The following is a 25476-nucleotide window of genomic DNA, read 5'->3' as shown; positions in this document are numbered from 1 at the left end:
AAAAAGGCTCCAGAGGGATTCCTCCATGTGAGGACACAGTAAGAAGGCGCCTACTGTAAACTGGGGTGGAGAGGGTCCTCCCCTTACCATGCTGGGCCATGGCCTTGGATTTTCCAATCTCAAAACCTTGAGAAATACATTTCTGGCGTTTATAAGCTACCCAGTCTGTAGTATCTTTGTCATAGTGGTCTGAATGGACTAAGATAGTTGTATTTTAGAAAGATCTGACTTTACCCATGGCAAAAGGATTGAGAAAGACAAGTGGTTGTAGCCAATAGCTGGTAAAAAGTGAATATTTATTTGAATCAAACAGAAAATATGTACTGAGGTATTAGCATTGGAATTGAAAAAGAAAGGACAGACTTAAGAAAGAAAAAGGATTTGGTGACACTAATGGAAGACGTACTGATTATTCTTAAGATTTTAGTCTAAGAGAATGGAAAAATGAAGATATCTAAAAAAGGATACTTTGGGAGGGGAAAGCAGTGACAGGTAAAGAGCATTGCAATGGAGTTATGTTTTATTTCCTTATAGGATGTGAGGGGAGAACATATAGTTCACAACTTCAGGATTTCTTCCTTTGTCTTTTTGCCTATTCTCAGACATTTTTCAGGCTCTATTTTTACTTTTTTCTTTTTGGCTTTTCTAATCACTCTTTCTACACAAAAACTCCCATTATCAAGTAAACACAAATTTTTTTTGGGGGGGCACACCTGTGGCATATGGAAGTTCCCAGGCTAAGGGTCGAATCAGAGCTACAGCCGCCAGCCTACACCACAGCCACAGCAACATAGGATCCGAGCCACATCTATGACCTGCAGCACAGCTCAAGGCCACCCTGGATCCTTAACCCAATGAGCAAGGCCAGGGATCGAACCTGAGTCCTCATGAATGCTAGTTGTGTTCATTACTGCTGAGCCATGATGAGAACTCCAAGTAAGCATTATTTAACACTTTCTCTCCATTCCCTTAAATCCTGGAAAACACCAAGCAACCTTTTGTAAAACTTGTCATGTTTCTGTGACACTTGAATATTATATTTAAAAAACAGTGAGTTCCAAATGATAAATTTTATTATAGTGATCAATTTATACATGGTTTGCTGAGTGTATCTATGTTGTAGACCTTTTGGCTAATATAATTTGTTAAAGCCTTCTCAGCAAAGTGCTGTTACAGTGACCATCTTCTGGGACTTGAAAATAGCCTTATTATACAGAACTTAATGTTATACACTAATGGCATTTTTTAGAATGGAATTCTATTTGTATTATTACTTCCGACATCAGACTGGCTTTTTTAGCCTCCTCACAGCATGAGACTTTGGTAATTATGCTAATGCAAGCTGATTCATGAGGACAACTTCCTAAAGCGCACTTAATTAACTTGGAGATTTTGTAAACAGCTGTACATGTAGGTTCCGCAAAGTGTAGGGATATGTCAATTTGACGTGTACAGTCTGCCCTCCTAACCTCATCATTTTTTCCTACAGATGAAAAATTTTCCAAGAAATGTCACTTTAGCCTACATGAAGATGGGGACAATCTGACTCCTGTTTATTGAGCCAGATGATCCTTTTATGTTGATATGAGGGAAAATATTAAAGTTTGTTTCTTTAGCAAAGGGTACAGTTTTTCCAACATGTTGTTGCCATGTGATTTTGCTCCCATTTGTTAGTACTGCTGACCGACAGCACCCTTCAGAGGACTCCTCTGCAAGTCAGATTTCACATTCCTAGGCTCATTATCTCTGCTTTCCTTTAGTCCCAGCTGCTGGGTTGATTTGATAATTGACTGACTCATCAGTCTCTCTTGAATGGAAATCACCTGACTTTTGACATTTTATTAAAACTCCTAGAACCCAAGTAAGAGGTAATATTCATACACATAGAGCATTTAGCCAAGACTAAAAGTGCAATGCAAGACTTTCACACACACGCTCACACACACACACACACACACACACACACACGCAGAGAGAAAAAGTTATTTAAAGTTACTTAAAATTTCATGTTTAGAAAATAAATAAGTAAATATTTAAAAAGCAAAGAGTCCTTAGCACTAAGTTAAATAATTCAGAGACCAAGAGGGCCAACAGGAAGTGAATTCCTGGGCAGGGACAAAAATTCAGTGCAGACTAAGACCATAATTCAAATGTGACAGCTCAGGCCCCTTCTCCAGCACATCCTTTCAGAGCCAAGACCAAGCTAATCAAAATGGAGGGAAGAAACATCAAGAAACAACGGAAGAAAAATAACCTTCTACATACAATTAGGAGAAATGCCAAATGAAAAAAGCTAATGACAGTAGAGAATAGGGATGCTTTTTTAATAATCTTCTTATTGCCACTGCATAAGATCACACTCTTGGGTAAGTCCTGGAAACTAAGCTAGGGATTTGCCTACGGTTTCTCATGGGTCTTGGCAAAGTCTTTTCCTCTCATTAATTTAAGCTCCCATCCAGCCTACAATCTCTTTGGGAACCAGGTAGATTATACCTAAAGATAATCAAACATTCATTGCTTAGCTTTTTCTTTGACCTCAATCGTCAGAACTTCTTCCCCAGCCTCTACAGAAGGAGCCATGCTGATGATGAGTGACTGATGAGAAGTTCCTCTGGGTAAAACTGCCCTTCTAACTGACTGGGGTGTTTCCTCTGCTGCGATAGAATTTGTTTGACATTTGGATGTGTCCTGTGGTTTCTCTGCTGGCTCTCTTCCTTTATCTTCGTCTTCTTTTCCTTTATCCTCTTCTCCATCGGAGTTTTCACTTTTTTTCTAGAAGAAACAGTTGTTGAAGAGAATGGGTATTGAAATCACAGTCAAGGGCATTGGAGACTTTTGATTAATATGTAACAGCTAAGGAACACCACCAATACAAAGACTGTCTGAATTAAGTTAATGAGAATCATGTCTGCTTTCGATGATCATTTGACTAAGTTTTCTTTTTCTTTTCTTTTTTTTTTTTTTTTTTGTGTGTGTTTTCTAGGACCGCTCCTGCGGCACACGGAGGTTCCCAGGCTAGGGGTTGAATCAGAGCTGTTGCTGCCAGCCTACACCAGAGCCACAGCAACACAGGATCAGAGCTGCGTCTGCAACCCACACCACAGCTCATGGCAATGCTGGATCCTCAACCCACTGAGCAAGGCCAGGGGATCAAACCTGCAACCTCATGGATCCTAGTCAGGAACTAGGAACCACTGTGCCACGATGGGAACTCCATGACTAAGATTTCTGAGGTGCTAGAGAAGGGGGCTAAGCTGTCACATTTGAATTATGGTCTTAGTCTGCATTGCATTTTTGTCCCTGCCCAGGAGTTCGCTTCCTATTGGCCCTCGTGGTCTCTGAATTAATCGACTTAGTGCTAAGGACTCTTTGCTTTTTAAATATTTACTTATTTATTTTATAAACATGAAATTTTAAATATTTACTTTTTAATAAAAATATTAACTAAATACCATAAAAATACTATAGAAACTATGGTTTTCTTCCTGCATAAGCTCATGGGAAAACCTCAGGGAGATAATTCAAATCTCTTTCCCAGTACAGTTTCCTCCATTTGTCCCACGGGTGTTTGATATAGTTTTAGGACCTATTGTATTTAGTGTCATCTGCAGAAATTTCATAATAAAATTAGCAAAAAAGTGCTATGTTCTTTATTGGTGATGCCTGGGATCAGTTTGAGAGAGGCTTGTACAGGATATGAATGTGCACATACAAAGTTGAGAATCTTAACACACTGATTTCCATATTTCTTAACTCCCATAAGTCTTTTACACAAATTATTATTTTGATGCTAATTAAATGAGGCATTTGGTATACACTGATTTTCATTGCAATGCTGTGTGTAGAAATGGAAGAGGCAAGTTTTAGTCTCTTAAGTGTGACTGACTATATAATATTTGCTTTACCAATTTTCTGAAAGATGCACAGCCATTTCTTACAGTTTCAGAGATCACAAAATGACCAGATTCAGAAAATCAGAATTCCCTGTTCTGCTTTTCAGTACCTGCCCTCAAAGGCTTATCCGGAAAATCAAATATATATGGAAAAAAGAGAAAACCAGTAACATTTGAATTTTTTGACATTTCTAGGAATTGGGAGATAGCTTGGTGTGGACCTGGAAGTCTGAATATGCAAGTAACAGCTTTTGCTCTGTCATTGATTGTGATCTTATCCAAATCAATTGATCTGGAGCTCAGTTTCTTTCCTCTCATCTGTATCATGAAGGCTTGGATGCAATCTATGAGATTATTTCTGGCTTTAAACATTAGTGGTAGTAATTGTTAGTGAATGAATCAGTTTCACTAATTAATAATTAGTGAAAATGTATGTTTTTAAAAATGCATGTGTGTTTATACGTATACAGTTGATCCACATTATTCATCATAGTTTTGGTCTATAAAACTGCCACAAACACTGAATTAGCAAAGCCTGAACTAATCGCTCCTAGGGGTAATGTAGGTTTAAGTTCCTGCGAGCCTCTGGCTATAACATTTTTGTTAATCAATTAGTACATAATCTTGTTTTGTGTGGATTTCTGTTTAGAGACATTTTATTTAGTACACATTGTTTACTCATTACATTGAACACACAGCCATCAGCGCTGTTAACTTATGCCTGAATGAAACTTAATCTAACACATGTATTTCTCCGTAAGGCACATCAGAGCATTTTTGCACTTACAAACAGTAGACAGTGCACTATGCTTGGGGGCCATTTTTAACAGCAGAGGAAGAGACACAAAAATGCAAAAACATGTCCATAAGTAGACCGTGAAAAGGTCACTTGTTTACAGCGTGAGAGTTGAAACAAGAAGGCAGAGTGTCTCCTTGTGCAACCTTGGCTGGGAATATGTGCCTCCAGCAACTTAAATTTTTCACTGCTGTGCACATGTATATCTGTGAATGACCACAAAAACACTGTAAGTATTGATTTTGAGGTTACAAACACATTTTAGTGAGTAGGCAGATTCACAAATACAGAATCCATAAACAACAAGGGTCAACTGTATTTATGCATATATATGTTAAAACTATCCATAATAGGAGTTCCTTCTGAGGAACACCAGGTTAAGTATTTGGCATTGCCACAACCGTGGTGTCTGTCATAACTGCTGCTTGGATTCAATCCATGGTAACTTCCATATGCCATGGGTGTGGCCAAACAAAACAAAAACCCCCCAAACTATCCATAATAAACCCATGAAGATTAAATGGGATGATATACAGACATACAGTTAGAATAATAATAAGTGCTACATATAAAGTAGTAATCATTTGCATTAGATGAATCCACAGTTTGCTAGTGTTTGAAATGGAACTAAAGTAGGACGCTTGTCTGGGTGTATTTAGCCCAGTGTTCTCTGTTACAGACCTCCTTTCACTGTATTTTATTACCTGAATGGTTTGTTCTCTCTTCAAGGTGAGTAGTCTTGCGAGACCAGCTTTTCCTGAACCTCCCAGGAGAGCTTTAAACATTTTGGGTGTCTCTTGTTTTGGTGGGAAGAGAAAGGCAAGTCCTTTATTTGGTGGGGTTACACCTGGGCCTGGAGCCTTCTTCTTTAGAAGCACTCTGTGGACAGGAAAGAAAAGACATTTTTGGATAGCACTGTGAGAGTTCTAGAAACACTTAACCAAAAATACTATCATTTCTCCTAATCTGTGAGGTTTTCAATGTTTAACTGCATAAACAGTGGTTTTCTAAGTGTATCTCATGGAGAAAGTTGACTGCAACCATCATTACATAGTTTTTGCCTTAGATTTTTACAAAGTAAAACCATCTTCTTTCTAATGGGTGTCTTTTTTTTTTTTCCTTTTCTTTATTTTTTGTCTTTTTTAAGGCCACACCCATGGCATATGGAAGTTTCCAGGCTAGGGGTCAAATCAGAGCTGTAGGTGCTGGCCTACACCATAGCCACAGCAATGTGGGATTTGAACCCCATCTGCAACTTACACCACAGCTCATGGCAATGGTGGATCCTTGACCCACTTAGCAAGGCCAGGAATGGAACCCACGTCCTCATAGATACTAGTCTGGTCCATTAGTGCTGCACCACCATGGGAACTCCCTAATGGAGTTTTATTTTTATTTTTATTTTATTTTTTTTACTTTTTTGGCCACCCTGTGGCATATGGAGTTCCTGAGCCAGGGATCAGACACAAGTGCTATAGTGACCTATGCTGTAGCTGCAGCAACGCTGGATCCATAATGAACTGGGCTAAGCCAGGGATTGAACCTGTGTCCCAGCACTGCAGAGACACCACCAATCCCATTGCACCACAGTGGGAACTCCTCTAATGGGGTTTTGAAGGGTACCTGGCTTTCTTCATGAGGAGTTTTTCAGAATCTGGATAATGTACTAGAATTTCTTGTAGGGTCTTTTTGTCCAGAGTTAAAAGATTAGCAAAGCCATGGGCCACCACGTTGGCAGTTCTACGGTTTCCTCCTCTGGCTGCTAAAAGGCTGTAAGAGAAAAAAGCAAATCTTTGCCAACAATTTCACTCTTCCTCCACCACAACTTTCTAAAAAAAATACATAGCGAATATTATAACCATTTATACTGCTTCAGCTCATTCCCTGGAGGTGAGAGTTTGAATGATTGTGTGGAAACAGTCAAGGTGTGGTGGTGATAGAAGTGGCAACGGTTTTCAACATGTTTTGCATCTAACTCTCTTCACAAATCAAAGGCCTGTAGCTATCAGAACGCTGGGAAGTCTTTATCCCAGAGTCTAGAAGTGCAGACTGGGTATCCTCCATTTGTTCTTCTGGACTCACTTTTCTTTTTTTTTTTTAAGGGCCACACTCACAGCATATGGAAATTCCTGGGCCAGGGATTGAATCCCTGGCCTGGCTACAGCTGCACCAGTGCCGAATTCTTTAACACACTCTGCTGGGCCAGGGATCAAATCCACACCTCTGCATTGGTCCAAGCTACTGCGGTCAGATTCCTAACCCCCTGTACCACAGTGGGAACTCCCAGACTCGTTTTTCATCCTGTCCCATCTTCTTTGCACCCCAGGAAGCTGCCTCTGTGCTCTTGCTCTCTGACTTTCATTTGGGTTCGGCCAGTGGGAAATACCAGTAGGAAATGGAAAAACAGGAAGAGAGTAGTATTGGAGTATTTATTCCCCCATTCTTTCCCTGCCAGGCATTAGCAATGGTTAGAGTTCCTACCAAAATCCACAGCTCCTGACACATGGTCATCTCCTAGAAGTATAATTCCCACAGTTTCTGTCTGAGTTCTGGTAACAAGCCTGCCCTGGTCCCCTTTAGGCCTAGAGGTGGTAATAGCTCCATTGTAGCTTCAAATGTATCACCATCTCTTGTTGGATAGTTTTATTTATTTTTTTTTTATTTTTTGGTCTTTTTAGGGCTGCACCTGGGGCATATGGAAGTTTCCAGGTTAGGGGTCGAATCAGAGTTACGGCTGCTGACCTATGCCACAGGCACAGCAACGATCTGAGCTGCATCTGTGACTTATGCCATAGCTCCAGGCGACGCCAGATCCTTAACCCACTGAGCGAGATCAGGGATCAAAACCGCATCCTCATGGATACTAGTCGTGTTCTTAACCTGCTGAGCCACAATGGGAACTCCCTTGTTGGTAGTTTTAGATTTCCCTTCTAATTTCCTTCTATTGACTTCTGTCAATAATTCCTTTAATAAAGTCTCCTTAGTTACCTCACTTTAGTGTACTTCTGTTTTTGGCCTGGACTCTTGGACTCTGTCAGATAAAGCTCTGACATCTAATCTTAACAATACTCAGGAGTTCCTGCTGTGGAGCATCAGGATAGGTGGCATCTCTGGAGCACCAGGACACAAGTTCAATTCCTGGCTCAGCCTAGCAGGTTAAAGAATCAGGCATTGCCACAGAGGTTACAACGGCAGATCTGATCCCTGGCCCAGGAACTCCTTATGCCCTGGGGTGGCCAAAACAAAACAAAGCAAAACAAAAACACCTTGATGATACTCTGGTTACATGAGATGAATTCCAATCTCTTCCCATACTTAACTCCCAGATAAAATTGTTCCTCAATATCATATATTGCTCTGTAGTAAAGTCATTCCCAGACAACTCTCCTCTTGGAATGTCAGTGAATTCTGGGCTTTATATCTCAGGGACAGAGCTGGGGCATTTTGTTTGGAAGTGACCAACAAATAGTTATGAAAGAAATGAACACTTGGGTGAATAAAACAAATGAATATAACATCTATCATTCAATAATAGTCTAGAAAATAAGGGTTGGCCTTTGAAATCAAGACAAAAAAAAAAAAAACAAAACCAAAAAACCAAAAAACAAAACATTTCAAATGTTAAAAAACAAACAAACAAACCACTACAGGCTCTTCAGTGAGATGGTAACACAAGAGATGCAATCTCTTGGAGTCGATCATTTGGAAAGAAGTCTCACATTATAGAAACAATCTTCAGAGATGGAAAGGACAGAGAAAGCATTCTGGCAATAGGAATATTTATGCTTTCACAGCCCTGCCTTTGGGGGCAATGAGGTGTGAGAATCTGCATGGGCCCCATGCCTGAAGATTGATATCAGACCATGTGTATTTCTTCAGCTGTTGTTGCAGAAAAGGAACATTTTGACTGGCTGTTAATCATTAGAAAACCAACACAGGGTTTCAACTCTGACTTGTAAAGAGCCTTCGTGTCTCCTGTCCTTACAACATGAAAAATGTTGATCAAACTGAAAACCAATGACTTTTTTTGGACCTGTCAGAGAACTGAGGGTGCAGGGTCAACTCCTGCCCCAATCTGGAGAGTCAGGTGAATCCAGAATGCTGTGGCCAGACCCTCTTACCTGGAGTAGAAGCCCTTGGAGCAATAACTCGTAGGAACACTTAGATGATAATGTTGACAAATTGTTGTAGGTTGAGAGTGACCTATTGAGAGAGTGAAAAGCTCTGGGGGGGTGGGGGGCACAATTACGGGGAAGCTGATACTTATGTGGGTTTTCCTCAAGAAACATTTCAGCAGTTTCTCATGATTAAAAGCCAAGATGGAGTTCCCGTTGTGGCTCAGTGGTTAATGAATCTGAGGGACCATGAGGTTGCGGGTTTGATCCCTGGCCTTGCTCAGTGTGTTAAGGATCCGGTGTTGCTGTGAGCTGTGGTGTAGGTTGCAGATGCAGCTCAGATCCCATGTTGCTGTGGCTCTGGCATAGGCTGGTGGCCATAACTCCGATTCGACCCCTAGCCTGGGAACCTCCATATGCCATGAGAGTGGCCCTAGAAAAGGCAAAAAAAAAAAAAAAAAAAAAGGCAAAATAAGTAAATGAAAGCCAAGAAAGATCTTGTGACTCTGGCAATAGAAGGGGATGATTAATAATTGTAAAATACACTCAGCGCTTATTTGTTCTCCATTATAAAGGCCTACTATGGAGGGAAAAAGATTACCAGAGCCTTATCCCACCTGGAGGAGATCCACTTTTCTCACCCCAGGCACCTCTAGCCTATCTGCCTTCACTAAGGGGGTGAGAAACACTTGTGAAGGTCACACCCCAGGGACACAGATCCATTGAAAGATTCAGATTTAATCACTAGGTTAGAGTTCTCCCTCATACCTGAGCACCATGCCAGTGGGGCTTCTATATAATAACAGTGGACCCTAGCTGCAAAATGCAGACTTTCTCTGAAGAGGAGTACTTAGGGAAAGCCAAAGAAATAGAAACAAGGGCACTAGAGACATTTAGAAGCTCTACCACCTACAGCTGCAGCAGACATTAAGCATAGCCCAACTCCTAGCCAGATTAACATCGAACCTCATTCTAATGACCTCTTTACCTCAGGTCCTACCACCCATTACCTCATGTACAGCTTTCAACAAAAATTACAAAGCACACTAAAAAACAAGGAAAATATAGTTTAAAGAGCCAAAGAAAGCATTAGAACAAGACTGAGATATGACACAGGTGTTGGAATTATCAGACAGAGAATTTAAAATAACTATGATTAGTATGTGAAAGGCTATGTTGGAAAAAGTAGGCACCATGAAAAAGCAGATGACTAATGTAAGCAGAGAGAGAGAAATTCTAAGGCAAATTCCAAAGGAAATGTTAGGAATCAAAAATGCTGTAATGGAAATTAATACTGGCTTCGATGGGGTCATCAATATAATGGGCATGGCCAAGAAAAGAATAGATGAGTTTGAAGAAAGGTCAGGAGAAAGTTCTCAAACTGAGATGCAAAGAGAAAAAAACCAAAAAACCAAAACCCAACCAGAACAGAACATCAAATTCTGTGGGACATATTCATAAGGTATATACATATATATGAGATATATACGTAAGCATTTACCATTCTCTAACACTAGAAGAAATATTTGAAATAATAATGGCCAAATACTTTTCCAAATTAATTACAGACAACAAACCATATGTCCAGGAAGCACAGAGAATACCAAGCTGAATAAACATCTATTCCTAGGCATAATATATTCAAACAGTAATAAACCAAAGACAAAATCTTGAGAGGAACTAGAGAGGGAAAAACCTTACCTATAAGAGAATAAGGATAAGAATTATAGTAGACTTTTCATCAGAAACCATGCAAGAAGAGAGTGGAGTGAAATATGTGTTGAAAGAAAATCAACCGCCTAGAATGCTAGGTATAGTGAAATTATCCTTCAAAAGTGGAGGGACAAAGATTTTCCTCAGTAAACCAAAATCTGAGTGATTTTGACATAAACAGAACTACTTTTAAAAGAATGTTATAAGGTTCCTGTACTACATGTGAAGTGGCATAGTGTTAACATGAATTTTTTGGAAAAGAATTATAATTGATATGCTAAGATAAGAGGGAAAGTGGAACCATGTAAAAAATAAAATTCTCAATGAAAACAGAGAAGGTAGGGAGTTTCTGTTGTGGCTCAGCGGTTAATGAATCCAACTAGCATCCATGAGGATGTGGTTCGATCCCTGGACTCACTCAGGGGTTAAGGATCTGGCCTTGCTGTGAGCTGTGGTGTCGGTCACGGACACGGCTCAGATCTTGCATTGCTGTGGTTTTGGCGTAGGCTGGAGGCTACAGCTCCGATTGGACCTTAGCCTGGGAACCTCCAAGTGCCGCAGGTGCTGCCCTAAAAAGACAAAACAAAATAAAACAAAAAACAGAGAAAATAGAAAAAGAGGGAAAAAAGCCTCTTGCAAAGCCACCTTAAAGCATCAAACAGGACTTCTTACCCATACTTCGTATTAAACTTGGGGCCAGGACTAGTCAGGCCACTTTGGAATGGATTTACTCCTTAAGGCAGAAGGTATATACTTGGAATCCACAAATGTTGACCATGTTAATGCCTACTTATTTTGCTTGATTTCACATTAAAATTTGTTTCTTGCTCCATAGCAAAACCTCCCACTTAATTTTTAATCCTTTTTTGAAGTTTTCCCTTAAATAAGCTCTGACTTAACCTTTTGTTTTTTTTTAAGGAAGAGAAATGAATTTTACTCTATCATACATCTATTTTTATCTATCTATTATCTATCTATCTATCTATCTATCATCTACTATTTATCCATAGTAATCTCTTCAGTCACTGATTTATTCAACCTTCTATCTTTCTACCCATCTGTCTATGAAATGGATGTTAATATTTGAAGGACAATGATTGGACGAGACTATTTCATTCACAGCCCTGTTGCCTTGGACACAGTGTAATCCTCCAGTAGTTAGACAGGAGTGATGGCAATGGGGAGCTTAATTTGGACCTGAGAATATCTCTCTGTGTGTCAGACTATGAGAGCAGGACAGAAATAACATATTTAAATGTCAGGTTATTTTGAGATCTCTCAAGCTTTAATTAAACTTGCCTACAGGTTACAAGTTTGGAGTGCCTGATGAGGTTTTGAACGGAAGAAATTGTCTGCCAGATGGATTTTGCCCAAAACTCTCTCAGCAACGTTTAAAATAGCATCTTTTTTTTCTCCTCTTCCTGTCCACAAAATGCTTCTCCAGCATCCACCAATGGAAAGTTTCACTCACTAAATAGCTTAGTAAGAAGATTCCTAAATATCCCCAAGCTCACATAGAATTTCTGAAAAAGCATGTGCCAGAGGACAAACAGCTGAGGTTAATGTTGACTGTCCCCAGGTCACAAAAACTGTGAAAAAAGCAGTGGCCTAGGAAATAAAGGAGTGGATTGTAATTCTAGATCCACCTCTGTTTGTTCTGAATCTGAAAACCTATCTGATTTTCATGCCAATCATGTAAGTATTTATTAAGCACATCATATATTCAGCAAGTGAAGCAGTGCAGAAGGAAAAATATTAAAGCATGGTATAGTTTTGTGGAAAGAATATAGATTTTGGGAACAGATAGCTCTACCATGTAATTAATTGTTATTTTAAATTTTTAATTAAAAATTTTAAATTGAAGTATAGTTGAATTCTATCATTTATTAAGTGTATTTCTAAGCAAGATACATAATATCTCTTTTAGGAAACAAGACCATCTTTTAGGACCTACTATAGGTATCTTATTATCTTTAGGGAGAGACAAGTGTTTACAGATTCCTGATATTCAACTATGAAGGGGTTATTAGGCACAACTCCTGGCTGAGAAGTTTGAAACCCTAATTTGTGGTATGTAACTGTAAAAAGTAACAATAAGTATAATAATATTTATTACTCAGGGTTCTCCAGAGAAATAGAAAAAATAGGACATATACAGATATATATAAAAAAGGAAATTTATTATGGGAATTGGCTCGCGTGGTTAGGAGTCTGAGAAGTCCCATAGTATGCCATCTGCAAGCTGGAGGCGCAGGAAAGCTGGTGGTGGAATTCAGTCTGGGTCCAGAGGCCTGAGAAGGGGAGTTGGGGGAGCCTCTGGTGTAAGTCCAGGTCTGGGTATGAAAGCCCAGATACCAGGGGCACTGATGGCTGATGTCTGAGGGCAGGAGAAGACGGATGTGTCTGCTCAAGCTGAGAGAGCGAAGTTGCCCTTCATGCCCCTTTTTGTTCCATCCAGGTCCTCATGGGTTGGATGATCCCATTTGCACTGGTGAGGGTGATCTTCCTTACTCAGTCTACTGATTCAAACGCTAATCTCGCCAACACCCTAGCCACACACACAGAAATGATGTTTTGTCAGCTGCGCAACCCTTAGCCTAGTCAAGTTGACACAAAAAGTTAACCATGAGAGTACTGGTGCGTCAAAGGTGAATAAGTGAATGAAATCATAAACGTCAGAGGGAGAAGGTATATTTAGTGTGAGATGACCCATATGTGCAAAACACTGTAAATGCCAGGAATATTTATATACACTCACACATACACTAATAAGTGTATTTATATACACTTATACATACATTTTATATATATACCATGTAGCTATATATGTATGTATATAATATACATGTACATATAATACATGCATATATAATATCTTCATATATGTAAAATATGTAAATGTATATGTATTTACATATACATAGATATATGTGTGTGTATATGTCAGGAAGAGCAAGAATATTCAGTTATTCATTGTCCCTAGTCAGTTATTCATTCTCAGCTGTTTTCCAGGGCTGCCACATATGGCATCATAAATTGTGCACTGCATACACTGACTATAATGTGACTGGAGCTAACTGGAGTTGTGCAGAACAGAACCTGCACAGCCCTTTTTAGCAGAGCTAGTTTATCCAGAAAGCACCCACAGGGATAAGTAGAGTACAAAAGAGCATTGAATTAGGGAGTTCCCTGATGGTGCACAGGGTTAAGGATCCAGTGTTGTCACTGCAGCAGCCTAGGTTGCTATTGTGGTACAGGTTGGATCCCCAGCCTGGACTTTACACAGGCTGTGGGTGCAGCCAAAAAGAAAAAAAAAAAAGAGCATAAAATGAATGGAAGAACAATAGGAAAACAAGAACAGAGACATAAAATGTTTCAGCAGTAATGAACCCAACTGGTATCCATGAGGATGTGGGTTCTAATCCCTAGCCTCACTCAGTGGGTTAAGGATCCAGTACTGCTATGAGCTGTGGTGTAGGTTGCAGATGAGGCTTAGATCCAATGTGGCTGTGGTTGTGGCTGTGGCTGGCAGCTGTAGCTCCGATTCAACCCCTGGGCTGTTCCATACATCACAGATGCAGCCCTACAAAAAGATGACCAAAAAAAAAAAAAAGAAACCTAAAATGGGATTCACACAAAAACATAGTTTTTGCTCCAAGAGAGCTTCAAATTTGGCTTTAAATCTCATAAAAATTGATGAATTCTTAGATTTAAGACAGAAGTATTCCCTGAAAGGCTTTAGTAGAGAGGCCCTTATGTAATTGTTGGATAATATCTTCATATTCTTATTATAGATGCAAAGCTAAATTTGCTAGGACTGTTTGTGATGTAGTCCTCAGTAAAGGCTGTGTGTCACTCTAAAGGCCAATTCCATAACAGCAATTCTGTAGATAGGGTGGAGGCCAGTGCAGTGCATATCTGAAATTCAGCTCTCTTTGTCTTCAATGGTACCTAGAATATCTAGAGAAAAATAATTCTTAAACCTCACCTTTCTCAGCTGGACTTTTGATGGTTTTTTGGATGAGTTTGAGATTGTGCAGACCATTATGTTTTGGAGGCCAATCATGCACAATTTCCTTATGGAAATCACTACATAAATTGAAAAGAAAAAGAAAAAAGAAATTAGAGATAAATTAGGAGTGTGTAGAAATAACATACTCCATAATGACCTAGATAATATGCCAAATTCTGGGGTTTAAAAGATGACTAACATCTGCCCTCAAATGAAAAGGGAACCCTCCTACACTGTTGGTGGGAATGTAAATTGGTATAGCCATTGTGGAAAACAGTATGCATATTCCTTTAAAAAAAGCGAAAAATGGAGTTATCATATGATCCGCCAATCCCACTCCTGGGCATATATCTGGAAAAGTCAAAAGCTCTAATTTGTAAAGATACATGTACTCCAATACTCATAGCGGCAGTATTTACAATAGCCAAGACATGGAAGCAACCCAAGTGTCCATCAGCAGCAGAAGAGGTAAAGAAGATGTGGTTTATATATAATAGAATGTTGGCCATAGAAAAGAATGAAATAATGTCATTTGCAGCAACATGGGTGGTCCTCGAGGTTATTGTACTGAATGAAGTAAGTCAGATAGAGAAAGACAAGTTTTATATGCTATCACTTATATGTGGAATCTAAAAATAGTGCAAATAAGCTTATTTGCAAAACAAAAGCAGATTCACAGACATAGAACACAAACTTGTGGTTACCAAAGGACAAGCATGGGGAGGGATGAATTGGGAGTATGGGATTAATAGACGAATACTACCATATAAAAAAGAGATAAAAGGACTTACTATATAGCACAGGGAACTATATTAATATCTTATAATAAACTGCAATAGAAAAGAGTCCAAAAAAAGAATATATGTATAACTGAATCACTTTGCTGTATACCTGCAACTAACAAAATATTGTAAATGAACTAAACTTCAATAAAAAAAAATCTTGGGAGTTTCTGCTGTGACAAGTTAAGGATCTGACATTTTCTCTGCAGTGGTGCAGGTTCAATCTCTGGCCTGGCACAGTAGGTTAAAGATCCAGCACTGCTGCCGCTGTGGTGTACGTCACAGCTGCAGCTTGAATTCAGTCTCTGACTCAGGAATTTCCATATGCCATGAGTGCAGCCAAAAAGAAAAAAATCTGCCTTCAAACTGCTTATAAAATAGGAGTAGGATTAGTATGAGTAAGAGTTGTCTAGTTGACTTGCAAATATTTAAAAGAATGACATTAGTAACAATAATAGTACTAGATAATATTTTGGCTGCTTATTATGAGACATATTTTTCTAAGTATTTTTATTTTCCTTTTTAGAGCCACACCCACAGTATATGGAGGTTCCCAGGCTAGGGGTCGAATCAGAGCTGCAGCTGCCGGCCTATGCCACAGCCACAGCAACCTGGAATTGAAGCTGCATCTGCAACCTATACCACAGCTCACAGCAATGCCAGAGCCCCAACCTACTGAGCAAGGCCAGGGATCAAATCCACATCCTCACGGATACTAATTGGGTTCGTTATTGCTGAGCCACAATGGGAACCCCTCTAAGTTATTAATATTAATACATACAATGCTTTTCAATCTTATGAGGTAATTGTGTATTATTATTTCTCCATTTTAATTGATGAAGAAATGACACTTCAGTTGAGTAACTTGCCTAGAGTCATACATGTCATAAGTTGTGGAGTTGGGATGCAAACCTAGACATACTTCTTCAACAGATTAACATAATTCAGAATGATTAATGCTTTGCTAACTGTAAAAAATGAGAATGCTTCCTAAAATAAAGACGTTTCTTGTCTAAAAGCTTTTTTTTTTTTCCATGTGGAATCATTTCCTATAGTGGAAATAAAACTAACTGTGAATACTATTGATAGAGAGTATCAATCACATCCAATGCTAAGCAAGAGGTTATGACTTCAACTATCTGTTCTCATTAAGCAAATTTCCAACCGGGTTATATTTGGAAGTCAGGAGGTTAGGTCACCTGTGTAGACTTTTTCTGAGATATTCTCTTATCCTTTTCAATGTTACTGGAAAACACTTTGTTGCTTGAAAATTTTTACCACTTCACTTAAAATAAATTCTAACGAAATTTCTGTGGGTGAGCAAATATCAGAAGATGTTCTAGTGTCACCCCTGCCCAGGCTTCTTGCTCTTTGTAGATACTTTGATATTCATAAAACTCCTGCAAGGCAAACACATGTTAACCTAGATTTTTTTTTTTTTTTGGTAAAATAACAGTTTGAGGAAAATCTGTATGTATGGATTTTTATGAGTTAGAGTTCAGATTTCCCAGGTACAAAGCAGGTAGCCCCCTTTCCCCTAGGAGGTCTTGATTTCAGAGTTGAGTGAGTGATCGATGAAGAATCTAGGCAAAAATTCTAAGGAAGGAGAGAGGAAAAAAAGAATAACATGTACATTTTATTCCATGCCCTGCTCATTTATATCCCTTCAGGTACTCAGAGAATATATGATACTCTCTGGCTAAAAAAATACTGTCTCAAACAGACCAAAATTCTAACTTAACTAAATGTTCTTTGGACTCAAAATAGCTGACAATGTCGTATATTATGGACCACATCAAACTGGTGAAATTCTTACCTACACTTACTGACATGGAAACTAAGGACCAGAATCCAGTGAAATGACTAAGAACAAAAATATTAATGAGTTTCATTGTTGAAATTCAAATCCAAGACCACAGCTAACTTTAAGTCATGGAGTCTTTTCTTTACACCCTAACTCCAGTGCTGCTAATGAACTCATTGTTATTGTTCTGATGATACAGATTTGCCCATGGATGTTAGAAAAAAAGATGAAGCTGGTTAGGCTGGTTGTGGTAAGCTATGCCAAGGTCTGACAATCAGGTTCTTTTCTCCCTCCCTGCTATTCCAAATGGTGGTAAAGAGCTTTGATTTTCGCTGAATTAGAGTCACCAGATAAAGTCACTTTATTAGGAGCCCTGAGAATATTTGAATACATGTTTAAATAATGGTACTGATAATAGAGTTGTTCACAGAACTATTGTAAAACTAGATAAAGTCTGCTCTTTGATCTAAGCAAAAAGATGCCTCACAATCTCAGAGACTGCATGTAAAAGAATGTAGTAAAAATGCAAATACACATTTTTTACAATGTTGTATTAGTTTCAGGTATGTGGCAAAGTGAATCAGTCATAAATATAAATATATCCATTCTTTTCCCCATATAGGTTATTAAAAACCATTGTGTAGATTTTTCGGTGCTAGTCAGTAGGTTCTCATTAATCATCCATTTTATACAGCAGTGTGTATATATATTCCCACTCTCCCAATTCTTCCCTCCCCCCAACGATTTCATCTATGCTAACTACAAAATTGGTTTCGAAATCTGTGAGTTTGTTTCTGTTTTACAAAGAGGTTCTTTTTTGTCACTTTTTTTGGATTCCACATGTAAGTGATATTACATGGTATTTGTCTTTCTCTGCCTAATTTATTTCACTCAGTGTGATAATCTCTAGGTCCACCCATGTTGCTGCAAATGAAAATAAATATTTTTACCACAGGTAGTAGTCACAGGATTGAGCTAGAAAAAATGTAAATGAAAAATTTACCCTTCAAGAATAATCAATCTTCTTACCCCTGCTCATACTTCCAATATAACTACTCTCTTTGTCTTTTAAGGAAGGCAGGGTAGGAGGAGAAGGAATAACAGAATTATTTTGATGAAGAATAAGATTACGTAATTAAAATAGTCCAAAAAACTAAAAGTGTACCTTGGTACTCTCATTTTGAAAACAGAGTGTTTAGGAGGACTAGACAAACATTGTTTGGAGAGAACAAAGAGATTTAAAATTACTTTTAAAAATATTTGGCCTTTTCACAATGGTATAGAGTAAATATTTGTTAAATATGTAGAATGGGTGATTTGACTGATACAGCTGTCGAAAAGTCAGAACTTAAATACGTTAAATGAAAACCAGATTGTCTAAAACATATAAGGATATATCAGTATCTAAATTCTACTCAATAACTTGTTATATATGATAGAAAAATGATGTAGCACAAAGAAAGAAATGCAGAAAGTTAATGACTGTGTTTATGAAAATAAATAAGCCCAGGGGAAGTTAATTCATTTAGCAAATATTTATTGAGGACCTGTTATTTTCTAGGCACTATTTAGAGAAATGCAAATTAAAACAACCTATTAAAATGCAAAAACAATGAGAATAATGAGGTAATATCACTGATGCTAGGGAAAAATAGTTATACATTGCATGTTATATAGTAAATTGGTTCAATTTTTCTAGCAAATCATCTGCTCATACATTCTAAGAATTATAGAAATGTTTCTGCCTTTTGACCTAGTTATTTCACTTTGGGGAATAAACTTCAAAGAACTAAAAGAAAAGTGAAATGATTTTATAAAAATAAACATAGCAGAGCTATTCTTAATAATAAATGGACAAAAAGGGCACAAAGGTTGAATATGCATATTTATGACAAAAATGAATGTGTATCTGTACATTTGCAAAGGTAGAAAGATAATTATGTTTGTTTATTTATTAAATAACTATTAGGTACTTAAGTAGGCCAGGCACTGCCCTAAGGGCTGGAAATCAAGTGCAGATCGAATGGGGTATCTGCTAGGGCCTGTGTTTTTGTGCAGAATGGAAAAATACATCCTCTCTGGTGAATGAATCATGTAGAGTCAAAGCTTGGCCAGAAAAATGCCCCCCTTTGAAAAATAAAAGGCATCTGTTTATGAAAAGGACTGCAACAGTGGGGCCCGTGGTCAGGAGTGGAGTTCAGGCTGCATTCCAGCTTTCCCAGCCCCTCTCTGGACATGCTGATCAGGCCATGACTGGCACAGACATATGTAGTGGTCCGGATGCCTATGATTTAGTGAGGAAGGAAGAAAGGCACTGAAGAAATAAATCCATCAGCAAGGGTATAATTTCAAGTAAGTGCTCTGAAAGAAAGGAATGTGGTCCAGTCAGAGCATATAGCAAGGAGACCAGGGAGGTTCCTACAGTGGAGAATAAAGGAAGTCCTGAAAGATGCTAAGATTAGGTTAAAGGAGTGGGCAGCCTGTCTAGGCAGAGGTAAAACATGTGCCAAAAACTCCCTGTGTCTGCTATGGAAAACAGTATGGAGATTCCTCAAAAAATTAAGGATAGAACCATCATAGGATCCAGCTATTTCATTTCTGTATGTTTATCCAAAGAATACAGAAACACTAATTTGAAAAGATATATGCACCCTTATGTTCATTGTAGCATTAATTACAATAGCCAAGATATGGAAATAACCTGTGTCCATCAGTAAAAGAATAAAGAAGTGTTATATACATAAAATGGAATACTATGAATAGGGACAGAGTAAAGGGACAAAGTAGGTGATTAAACAGTTAAACCCACTAGGTGATTATAAGTAGAAAAAAAGTATTGTATCACTTAAGAGAGCAGCCTTGCTTAGCAACAAAACCATGCAACTGAAGCATGAGACATGCCCCCAAATAAGAAAACAATGGTGGATGAAACCCAGTTTTCAGTGAGGTTAGTAGGTTAAAATTCCTAGGACGTGATTCTCTGCATATACTAAAAATAAAAATATAGAAAAAGGTGATGTCATACTGAAACTGAGATGATTTTAGTGTACGTCATCGCCATTTTGCTCATATCCATCGCACAATGATAGTCCCAGCTTGACAATGTAGGGACAAGAAGACTCCCCTGCTCAACCTGGAAGAGGAGCTGATGATAGAAGACTGATGTCTACTCAAGAATGAGGAAGAAGGTGGTCTCCTCCCCCTCCCCACTCATTCTTCCTTTGATTGTAAAACTGTAGCCCACTAGTTCTCTGGGTGCCACATTCCCTTTCTCGCCCACTTGTATTTCTCACAAGGGTCCTATTTTAATAATATTTCTTATCTATCACTTTGCCACTTACTGAATCCTTTCTGTGATAAGACAAGGAACTGAAACTCCTTAGAGCCTCCCACCCACCGAAGTGCCACCTAGTGGTTTCACCACTTAGCCGAAAAAAGATGAAATCCTGCCATCTGTGACAATATGGATGGACCTGGAAGATATTATGTTAAGTCAAATAAGCCGCAGAAAAAGACAAATACTGTATATTTCCTTTTTCTTTTTTTCTTTTTACAGCCACACCTACTTCATATGGAAGTTCCTGGGCAAGAGGTTGAATCGGAGCTGCAATTGCAGGCCTATGCCACGGCCATAGCAACACTGGATCTGAGTCACATCTGCAACCCATGTGGCAGCTTGGGGCAATACTGGATCCTTAACCCACTGAGCAAGGCCTAGGATAGAACCTGCATCCTCATGGAGACTATGACAGGTTCTTAACCTGCAGAATCATAACAGGAACTCCAACTCAAGATACTGTACCTTTTCACTCATAGGTGAAATACAAAAAAAAAAAAACAAAATAAATGAATAAACCAAACCAAACAAAAAAACCTTATAGATACACAGAACAGAGTAGTAGTTACTGGAGGGGAAGGGGGTTGAGAGAGGGTGAGATGAGTAAAGGGGGTCAACTATATGGTGACAGATGGAAACAAAACTTTTGGTGGTGAACATACTGTGGGACATTCAAAAGTCATAATGTAATGTATACATGAAACATATATAATGTTATAAACTCAATTTAAAAAGGCTTTTAATTCCAAAATAAGGTGGAAAAAACCCCAGCTCCTTATGGCTGGATGGCATGGGTAACATTCAGGGAACTGAAGTCTGGATTAAAGAGAGAAAGGGCAGGGGGTGCATGCTGAAGTATAGAGGTAGGCACAGGCTAGACTCTGCTCTGCAGGATCTTGTAGGTTAGGGACAGAACTCTGATCTTGTTTCTAAGGACATGTGAAAGCACGGCATGAGGTCAAGCAGGAGGCCAGTGATGTGATCATACCTGTGTTTCCCAAGGATATCCTCTGGCTGTTAGTTGAACCTGGATTAAGAGGGTGCGATGGTTAGACTGGGAGACTTGGAGTAGCAACTGCAGTTGTCCAGTGAGAGAGGGAGGTGCTTTGGGCAAAAGGAAGGGCAGTGGAGAAGGTAAGGTACAATGGATTGGACACACAATTTGGGGGTAGAATTGATAGGTCTGAGAGGTAGACTGGCCAGGGAATGTGAGTGTCAAGCAGAACTTCCTTTCCCCTAGTAAAATTTCAAAGGTTAATAATGTAAAAATGTAGTATTACCTTTGTTTCCTAGGGCTGCTTACAGTTACTGAAAAATCAGTGACTTAATGTATTCAGTTTTGGAGGCCAGAAATCCAAAATCAAGATGTTGACTGGGCTGGGCTCCCTCCAAGGACTCTAGGAAAGAATCCCTTCTTGCCTCTTCCAGCTTCAGGTGGCACCGGAGACTCCTGGGCTGTGGACCTGCATCCTTGTGGAAACTATGTCAAGTTCCTAACCTGCTGAACCACAATGGGCCCTGCAAATTATTTTTGAATGGAGGCAGAATATCAATGAAAACCAGAGTTTTATGTAGTTGCTGGTGATATAAAGATGGAAAGTCCTAGTTTTTATATTTTAATAGCTTAGGCTATTGAGGAGCTCCATCTGAACAAATTAATTATTAATTAGTGGTAATTCCTATAGTAAAGTCATGAATGAAATATTATGGAAGCATAGAACAGGGAGCAACTAGTTGGGGCAATTGGAGATGGCCTTAGGGAGGTGACATCTGAATTGAAGTCTTGAGAGGTGAACAGGTATTTTCCAGGGAGAGGACATTTCAGAGGAAGATGAAACCAATGGGGACTCCTATTGAAATCATGATAGCAACAGCAAGGTTAAAAATTCAGATGCGTTTCAAGAAAAGTGATATTTTAACAGATGCAGAAAGAGGACAGGAAGTGGTTAAACACATTCGGTGAATAAGACTTGGCAATAAATATATTTGTAAAGAAAACAGTGGAGTTAGAACTACCACAAGGCCATCCCCTGCAGACCCTGGGTCTTTCTATTAAAAATGGGGTGTCTGAACTCTTCAGATGTTAATTGGAAACGTGGTCTGGGTTTTCTCCAGGACAGGCTGTAAATCTATATTTCAGTCAGGGCTTTGCTCTTTTGGATTAGTATGTAATGTCCTTGAAAGCCCTCAGTTCTTTTCTTTCTTACTTTTTTCTAAGAAAAAAGAACCTTCTTTAAAAAGCTATGTTATAGTGCTGGATTTAGCTCATTTTAACAAAGGTCACAGCATTTTTGAGTAGTAAACAGGATTACTAGATCTTTCTAGTATCTAGATGTTTGGCAGACATGCCTCCATTGCTGGAATAAATAACTAGAGCCCCAGAGTGTGTGACAGCTGTGGGCCTGTGAAGCCTGGGGATACCTGGGAAGAGGCAGATGCAGACTGTCTTCTCAACCACTGCCAAGAAAAGAGTTAAGGCAAAAATCTCCCTTTTGCTTGAATCCACCCAATTTTGAGCAAATTTAGAGCTTGTCTGGTCTACTGCTTTCAACTTGGCCTTAGAAACCCAATGGGTAATAGGAGATTTATTTGAGAAGCTGCTGTCAAGAATCTCTGATTCCTTTCAATTGCAACTCAGCAGCACCTGGATTGTATTCCTAGTGTATTTCCTTCTATTATGATAATATCAACAATTAACATACTTGTATTTACAAAGCTTTGTTCTTCAGGGAGTACTCAACCCTTGGAAGAGGTCAGCTAATTAATTTCTGCAATGTTTTAGATTAGACTGTTGCTTGTTTTATGACCTTGAAGATTATGGTGATTATTAAGTCACTAAAATATTAAATAACTTTTGCAAGGACTCCCAGTAAGGAAGTGATTGAAAATAGGCAAAGAACATACAGAGCTGGACATTCTGAGAAGTGCCACTGCCCCAGTTTCCACCACTGCCCCAGGGCACAACCCTCACAGAAGTGCCCACCCAGTTCTAAGCCAGGAGGAAAAATAAAAACGAAAAGCCTCATTATCAATAGACAAATAACATGCTTTAACATTCTAAGGAAGCCCTCATTATGCTAATTATAAAGTTATAAATTACGCTTTGTATCTCTAGACCTGAAGATAAATTCTTCTTATTCTTTATTTTTTTTTTCCATTTTTGAAAATTAGGAGAGTTCCCATTGTGGCTCAGTGGGTTAAGAACTCAACTAATACCCATGAGGATGCATATTCAATCTCTGGTGTCACTCAGTGGGTTAAGGATCTGGTGTTGCCGTAAGCTGTAGGTTACTGACGTAGGTGGCTCAAATCCCGTGTTGCTGTGGCTGTGGAGTAGCCCTGCAACTACAGCTGTGATTCTACCCCTAACCTGGGAACTTCCATATACCACAGGTGTATGCATAAAAAGACAAAAGTAAAAATAAATAAATAAATAAATAAATAAAAATCAGGACTTTATTTTTTAGAGATTAGGTTTTACAGCAAAATTGAGGGGAAGGTACAAATGTTTCCCATATACTTCTGTTCCCCCATAGGTATAGTTTTACCAACATCCCTTATTGCATTTATTGTAATTTACGAACCTAGAATGACACATCAATGTCATCCTAGGCCCATAGTTTACATTAGGTTTCACTCTTGTTGGAAGATAACTTAGCAGCTATGAAATCTGAGGTTGGTTGAACACCTTTCTTCTGCGGTGTGGTGGAAAAATCACTAGGCCCTAAACCATAAAACTCATGTCTGAATATTGTCCTTTTCACTTCTTAGTATGTTACCCTGGGCAAAATAATTGATACCTCAGAATGGCAATTTTCCTAGTTGTGAACTGACTATTTTAGTAACTGCCTGACAGTGCACTCTTCACCTTAAGATCCAGCATCTTACTTCAGAACTCTATCTTTCACTTGAACCGCTGCAACTGACTTCCAACTGATTTCCTCTATTTCATTCTTCCTCCTTTACAGCCCCTTTTCTTTTTTTTCTTACTTAAAAAAATTTTTTTTTCTTCTTTTCTTAGGGCTGCACCTGAGGCATATGGAAGTTCTTGGACTAGAGGTCAAATTGGAGACGCAGCTTCAGGCCTACACCACAGCCACAGCAATGCTGGATCTGAGCCGCATCTGCGACGTGAGATACAGCTTGCAGCAATGCTGGGTCCTTAACCCACTGAAAGAGGCAGTGGGTTAAGGACTCATATCCTCATGGATACTAGTTGGGTTCTTAACCCACTGAGCCACAATGGGAACTCCCTGCCCCTTTTCCACATAGCTACTAGAGGGGGCTTTAATATCATAATTCAAATTGTATAATTATTTTGCCTAAAATCCTCCATTGGCATCCATTGGTGTTTAGAATAAAATACAAATTCCTTACTGTGGCCTAAAAGATCTGTATAATTTGGTCCTTGCTCACCTCTTTGGCTTCATCTCCCCACAGTGTTCCTTATTAACTGAGCTCCTGCCATACTGACCTCTATGTCTTCCAACCAGACAAGCACCTTGCTTTACCTCTAGGCTTCTGCACTTGCTGTTTCACCATCTGGGGAACTCTTCCCCCATTTATGGATGGCTGCTCCATTTACACTCAAGGGTTAGCTGGAATATTATCTGTCCAGAGAGGTTGTCCCTGACCACTGTATGTAAAATAGCATCTCCAGTCACATTCTTTTTTCTTAAACCTTTTTTCTTTTTTGTCTTTTTTAAAGTTTATTGAAGTGTAGTTGTTTTAAAATGTTGTGATAATTTCTACTGTATGCATCACTTTCTAACAATTTTGCCTCCTAGCAGTTATCACAGTGTGAATTTATCTTATCTAGTTAGTTATTTATTTATTGTTAGTTTTCTCCCACAAGACTGTAAGCTCTTGTCTACTGTTTTCACAGTATATTCCCAGAGCTTAGAGTGCTATCTGACAGTCTAGCATGTATGAGATACTCAATATGTGTTTATTGGATGAATACATGAATATGTTTACATACGATAATGCATAGAAAATATTTAGCCCACAAAACACTTAAAATT

General features: G+C 38.8%; 1 protein-coding gene across 3 annotated transcripts in view; it reads right to left on the bottom strand.

Moving 5' to 3' along the window:
* Positions 1 to 2408: 2408 nt before the first annotated feature.
* The window catches only part of CNGB3 (cyclic nucleotide gated channel subunit beta 3), a 150430-nt gene continuing 127362 nt past the window's right edge, over positions 2409 to 25476 (bottom strand). For 2 of the 3 annotated variants that reach the window (XM_085021128.1, XM_003125585.7), the window contains exons 16-18: positions 6313 to 6459; positions 5394 to 5568; positions 2409 to 2772 (exon numbers count right to left, since the gene is read on the bottom strand). In XM_085021128.1, coding sequence (XP_084877254.1) covers positions 2512 to 2772; positions 5394 to 5568; positions 6313 to 6459 — 583 coding nt within the window. In that variant the 3' untranslated portion in view covers positions 2409 to 2511. Of the gene's footprint in view, positions 2773 to 4103; positions 4212 to 5393; positions 5569 to 6312; positions 6460 to 25476 lie in introns of all 3 variants that reach the window. The other variant, XM_085021127.1, reaches the window with a different exon arrangement.

Source organism: Sus scrofa, chromosome 4, assembly GCF_054392235.1.
Source record: "Sus scrofa isolate SSC_HxYL_T2T_F1_AM1 chromosome 4, Sscrofa_HxYL_maternal_Yorkshire_Landrace_v2.0, whole genome shotgun sequence".
NCBI classification, from domain to species: Eukaryota; Metazoa; Chordata; class Mammalia; order Artiodactyla; family Suidae; genus Sus; species Sus scrofa.
The sequence above is the reverse complement of the archived record's forward strand: the minus strand, read 5'-3'. Positions and strand labels throughout refer to the sequence as shown.